This window comes from Mya arenaria, chromosome 7 (genome assembly GCF_026914265.1).
Source record: "Mya arenaria isolate MELC-2E11 chromosome 7, ASM2691426v1".
NCBI lineage: Eukaryota > Metazoa > Mollusca > Bivalvia > Myida > Myidae > Mya > Mya arenaria.
In genome coordinates, this window is record NC_069128.1 from 51,424,975 (window position 1) to 51,430,974 (window position 6,000).

Here is a 6,000-nt window from a genome sequence, read left to right on the forward strand (position 1 = left end):
CTAACCAAATACATAAAATGTATTTTACGCCATCGTTACCGCTCTTTCATACAGGAAAACCATTAACGGACGCATAATATATCTTATTCAAAATATCTAAATAATTTTGAGCATATATTAGTCTTCAACATGAGTACTGCATGCAGGTTCGAATGCTTCTCTGAATTTCAATCGATACAGATGCGTAACTAGACACCTTTGAAGTGAATGTTACAAATATATATCGACACCAAGGTAATCATTTAACTTCGACACAAAGAATGTCACCATACCCCGACACAAAGTTTGCCACCATACCTTAACACCAAGGTTATCACCATACCTCGACACCAAAGTTATAACAATACCTCGAAAAGAAAATTATCAGTATACCTCACTATGTTGTCACTATACCTCGACAACAAGGTTATCACCATACCACGACACCAATGTTATTACAATACATCGACACCAAGGTTATCACTATACCTCGACACCAAAGTTGTCACCATATGGTGATAACCTTGGTTTTGAGGTATGGTGATAACCTTGGTGTCGAGATATGGTGATAACCTTGGTGTCGTGGTATGGTGATAACCTTGGTGTCGAGGTATAGTGACAACATTGGTGTCGAGGTACAGTAATAACATTGATTTCAAGGTATGGTGATAACCTAGGTGTCGAGGTATGGTGATAACCTTGGCGTCTAAGTATAGTGACAACCTTGGCCTCGAAATAAAGTGTAATCATCATACCTCGAGACCAAGATTATCACCATACCTCCACACCAAGGTTACACACCAAGGTTATCACCATACCTCGAAACCCAGGTTATCACCATACCTTGACACCAAGGTTATCACCATACATCGACACCAAGGTTATCACCATTCCTCGACACCAGGGTTGTCACATTATCACGACAACAAGCTAACCACCATACTTCTACAGCAGGATTATCACCGATCCTCATCACCAATGTTATCATCATACTTCGACACTAAGGTCGTCACCATACCTTGACACCTCGGTTGTCACCATAGCTCGACATCCAGGTTATCACTATACCTCGACACCAAGATTATAACTTATTCCTTGACACCAAGGTTGTCACCATATCTCGACACAAATGTTATCACTCTACTTAACACCAAGGTTATCACTATACCTCTACACCAAGTTTATCACCATCATACCTCGATACCAAGGTTATCACCATCATACCTCGACACGACGGTTATCACCATCATACCTCGACACCAAGGTTATCAACATCATTCCTCGACACCACGGTTATCACCATCATATCTCGACACCAAGGTTTTCAGCAAAATATCTCGACACCAAGGTTATCACCATACCTCGACCCCAAGGTTATCACCATACCTCGACACAAATGTTATCTATATATCTCGACACCAACGTTATCACAATACCTCGACACCAAGGTTATCACTATGCCCCGACACCAAGGTGATCACCATACCTCGACACCAAGGTTATCCCTATACGTCGACACCAAGGTTATTACCATGTATCGACACCAAGGTTATTACAATACCTCGACACCAATTTTATCACTCAACCTCGACACCAAGATTTTTTCCGTACCTCGAAACCAAGGTTATAACAATAAATCGACACCAAATTTAACACTCTACCTCGACACCAAATTTATCACTACAACTGGACACCAAAGTTAACTCTATACCCTACACCAAGGCAGTCACCATACCTCGAAACCAAGGTTATCACTATACCTTGACACCAAGGTTATCACCATACCTCGACACCAAGGTTATCACCATACCTCGACACCAAGGTATCACTATGCCTCAACACCAAGGATATCACCAAACCTCGAAACCAAGGTTATCACCATACTTCGACACCAAGGATATCGCTTTACCTCGACACCAAGGTATCTCTATACTTCGACACCAAGGTTATCACCATACCTCGACACGTATGTTATCACCGTACATCGACACCAATGTTTTCACCATACCTCGACACCCGGGTTATCACTCTACCTCGACAACAAGGTTATTACCATACCTCGAAACCAAGGCTATCACCATACCTCGATACCAAGATAATCACTCTACCTCGACGACTAGGTTGTCACCATGCATCGACACAAAGGTTAATACCATACCACTTCACCAAGGTTATCACCATAACCCGACACCAACGTTTTCACCATACCTCGATACCAAAGTTATCACCACACCTCTACACCAAGGTTATTAACATACCTCGAAACCAAGGCTATCACCATACCTCGATACCACGATTATCAATCTACCTCGACACCTAGGTTATCCCCATACTTTGACACAAAGGTAATTACTTTACCTCGACACCAAGGTTATCACCATACCTCGAAACCAATGTAATCGCCAAACTTCGACACTAAAGTCGTCAACATACCTTGCCACCAAGTTGTCACCATAGCTCGACACCTATGTTATCACGATACCTCGACACCAAGGTTGCCACCATATCTCGACACAAAGGTTGTCACTATTCCTTGACACCAAGGTTATCACCTTACCTCGAGACCAAGATTATGAATCTTCCTCGACACTAAGGTTGTCACCATATCTCGACACTAAGGTTATCGCCCTTCCGCGACACCAAGGTTATGGCCATACCTCGACATCAAGGTTATCACCATACCTCGGCACTAAGGTTATCGCCCTACCGCAACACCAAGGTTATGACCATACCTCTACACCAAGGTTATGACCATATTTCGACATCAAGTTTATCACTTTACCGCGACATCAATGTTATCACTGTACCATACAGCAGGGTTATCACCACTATACCTCGACACCAGGGTTATCACCACTATACCTCGACACCAATGTTATCACCATCATACCTCGACACCAAGGTTATCACCATACCTTACCACCAATGTTATCACCATACCTCGACACCAAGGTTATCTATATATCTAGACACCAAGTTATCACAATACCTCGACACCAAGGTCATTACTATTCCCCGATATCAAGGTGATCACCATACCTCGACACCAAGGTTATCACTATACGTCGACACCAAGGTCGTCACTATACCTCGACACCATGGTGATCACCATACCTCGACAGCAATGTTATCACTATACGTCGACACAAAGGTCGTCACTATACCTCGACTCCAAGGTTATCACCATACCTCGACACCTATGTTACCACCATACCTTGACACCAATGTTGTCTCCATACCTCGACACCAATATTATCAATCTACCTCGACACCAAAGTTATTACCATACCTCGAAACCAAGGTTATAAGAATACATCGACATTAACTTTAACACTCTACCTCGACACCAAGGTAATCACTATAGCTGGACACCAAAGTTAACTCTTTACACTATATCAAGGTTGTCGCCATACCTCGAAACCAAAGTTATCACCGTACCTCGACACCAAGGTTATCACCATACATCGACACCAAGGTTATCACCATACCTCGACACCAAGGTTATTACCATGCCTCGACACCAAGGTTATTACAATACCTCGACACCAAGGTTGTCACCATACCTCGACACTTGACACCTCGCCATTGAAACTTGAAGTTTATTCGTCATGTGCATGTTTATAGACGAAAACAAAACAGTATAACGTGCTTTACATTAAGCCTGTACGAAGAGAAAATTCTGCATTATCATAAAGTATTAAAACATGTTAACGGAGTACACAAGGGTGAACAACGCTATGTACAATCAATGTTTGTAATAGCCTCGTGTGTGCCACTCTGCTTCTTTGCGAGTATTTTATAAAATACAATACATTAAAGTATCTGTCACCTCAAACATGGTAATGAATTAACACAAAGAACCTACCCTGCAACACCCTCATGGAAACTCGTGCATAATAATCCAAAGATCAGGATGAAAAACATTCTGTCGATCATTTTAATTCACTTTCTTTTGATAAAGTTTCTTTATCATTGTGTTAATCAAAATCGCAGTTCTTGGCTTATACCTAACATACGAGTATTATGATATGAGTTTACGCCAGCGGCACAGTGAACCGCGCATGCCCCAGGAATCAGTGCATACGGATATTCAGCACCATCGATAAGGCCATTACTCTTTAATTTTTCGGTTTTCAAGATTGTATTGGATACACTGGTACGTCATGCAAAGTAGTTTCACATTAACTGTCAACCTTCACATTATACCATATACAGCACAAAATATGCCAAGTTCTAACCATCTATACATTTTTAAGTAACATTTTCCTTTTTAACACAATCAAATACTTTATCCTGTCACTTGCATATAAATCGGTCCAATAACAAGGTGCCGTGTAAATTTAAGTCTATAAGGATAGTAGATCACGTGATGTTTATCTACAGTCAGTTGGTCATGTGGCCGCGAAAACAGACTTTTTTTTGTTCTGAAATGTCAAATTAAAAGCACAAAAAATGCTTCATTATCTTATCAATAGTCCGCCAACGACCGACCTCATCAATCACTCGCCCATAAAGTCCCATCACTCAGCATAATAATGACACTGGCAAGTAAAATCAGCCAGAAAATCTACACTTACTCTTATTACACACACAAATGCTGAAATCTGTGTAGCATTAAACGATTGTTAATTTCATTTCTGTGGTTAATGACAAAATCTCACTAACAACAGGAATGAATGATCTATTTGCCGGTGCAGTTCTGAACATCTAACACTTTATCCTTTAAATTCAACATGAATTAAACATTTAACATGTGGCGATTGTTTGTGATCTTGACCCATGACCTGTGTACAGTTTATGCCTTGCGAAATAATTGCTGCATGATAAGAAAATGTTGAGTGACTGATCTAAGTTTTGCACTTTAAATAGCTTTTTATGTTTTGACGTTTCACTTTAAACGTATTGAAAATATAACAGTTTTGAAAACTATTTCGGAGGGCGCATTGAGACATTGATACCGATTGTGTCGACGTCATCAGGGGAAAAACATTTGCCCCCCCCCCCTTATTTTTAAAAATACTTGATAGTTTTAAGGTTATCTATAATGTTTGAATAAACAAATTAACATGATAAATAGAATACTAGGTTAGTGTCGCGGATGAAGAATGTTTATCTGGCTCGGCTGCCGAATTCATCGGGTTCGCCTTCGGCTCACCTGATAACTTCCTCCGCCTTGAAAGATAAACTTCCTACTGTAAGTGACAGTGAATTTTCGTTTTCATATTTCAGCAACTTTGCAAGTCATCTGCATGCATGTGACGCATGAAAACTGTTAGCTAGGTAAGATGAATCATTTTAGATTGATAATTTTGTCAGTTAATAATAAAATACGACCTTGTCTGAAAATTATGTTTTGATTGATATATATAATATGCAGGGTAAACGTATGGATGGTTTTCCCTGGGTGTCCTCGATTACACAGCGTACTTCATTGTGAAGCGTTAGCCTTGGTTCCCTCGATTACACAGCGGACTTCATTGTGAAACGTTAGCCTTGGTGCCCTCGATTACACAGCGTATTTCATCGTGAAGCGTTACCCTTGGGTCCCTCGATTACACAGCAGGCTTCGTTGCGAAGCGTTAGCCTTGGTGCCTACGATTTCACAGAGAACGTGATTGTGACGCGTTATCCTTGGTTCCCTCGATTACACAGAGTACGTGATTGTGAAGCGTTATCTGGAGACCCACTTAAATCAAACAACATGTTTTAATTTTCCGAAAACAATATTAATTTTTCGTAATAATTTATACGTTATCAGAAATATCAATAGTTATGTCCTTAAATCAGATAAACACTTTTCAAACTGCGTCCTAGAATTAGATATTTTGGTGAAAAGTGAGCGTGTCTGGCCGACTTACCTATTTGTTTTCAAGGACGTAACATACTCCGCTTTCTTCGTAAGTTGTTTACAAGCTTTTAGAAAATAAACCTGCAATCCGTGCTCGTTTAAGCATACTAGAAGCAGATGTTGGGTGAACGCCAACGAATATATCTGAAAATTATCTAAGAAAAAACCTCGAG

At 40.4% G+C, this 6,000-nt stretch overlaps 1 protein-coding gene across 3 annotated transcripts in view; it reads right to left on the reverse strand.

Annotated features, from left to right (window-relative positions):
- The window catches only part of LOC128240740 (ophiophagus venom factor-like), an 89,642-nt gene extending 85,609 nt beyond the window's left edge, over positions 1–4,033 (reverse strand). For all 3 annotated transcript variants that reach the window (XR_008262282.1, XM_052957553.1, XM_052957554.1), the window contains exon 1: positions 3,845–4,033. Coding sequence is in view for 2 of the 3 variants with exons in the window: in XM_052957553.1 (XP_052813513.1) it covers positions 3,845–3,915 (71 nt within the window). In the remaining variant the exon portion in view is untranslated. The remainder of the gene's footprint in view (positions 1–3,844) is intronic.
- Positions 4,034–6,000: the final 1,967 nt, after the last annotated feature.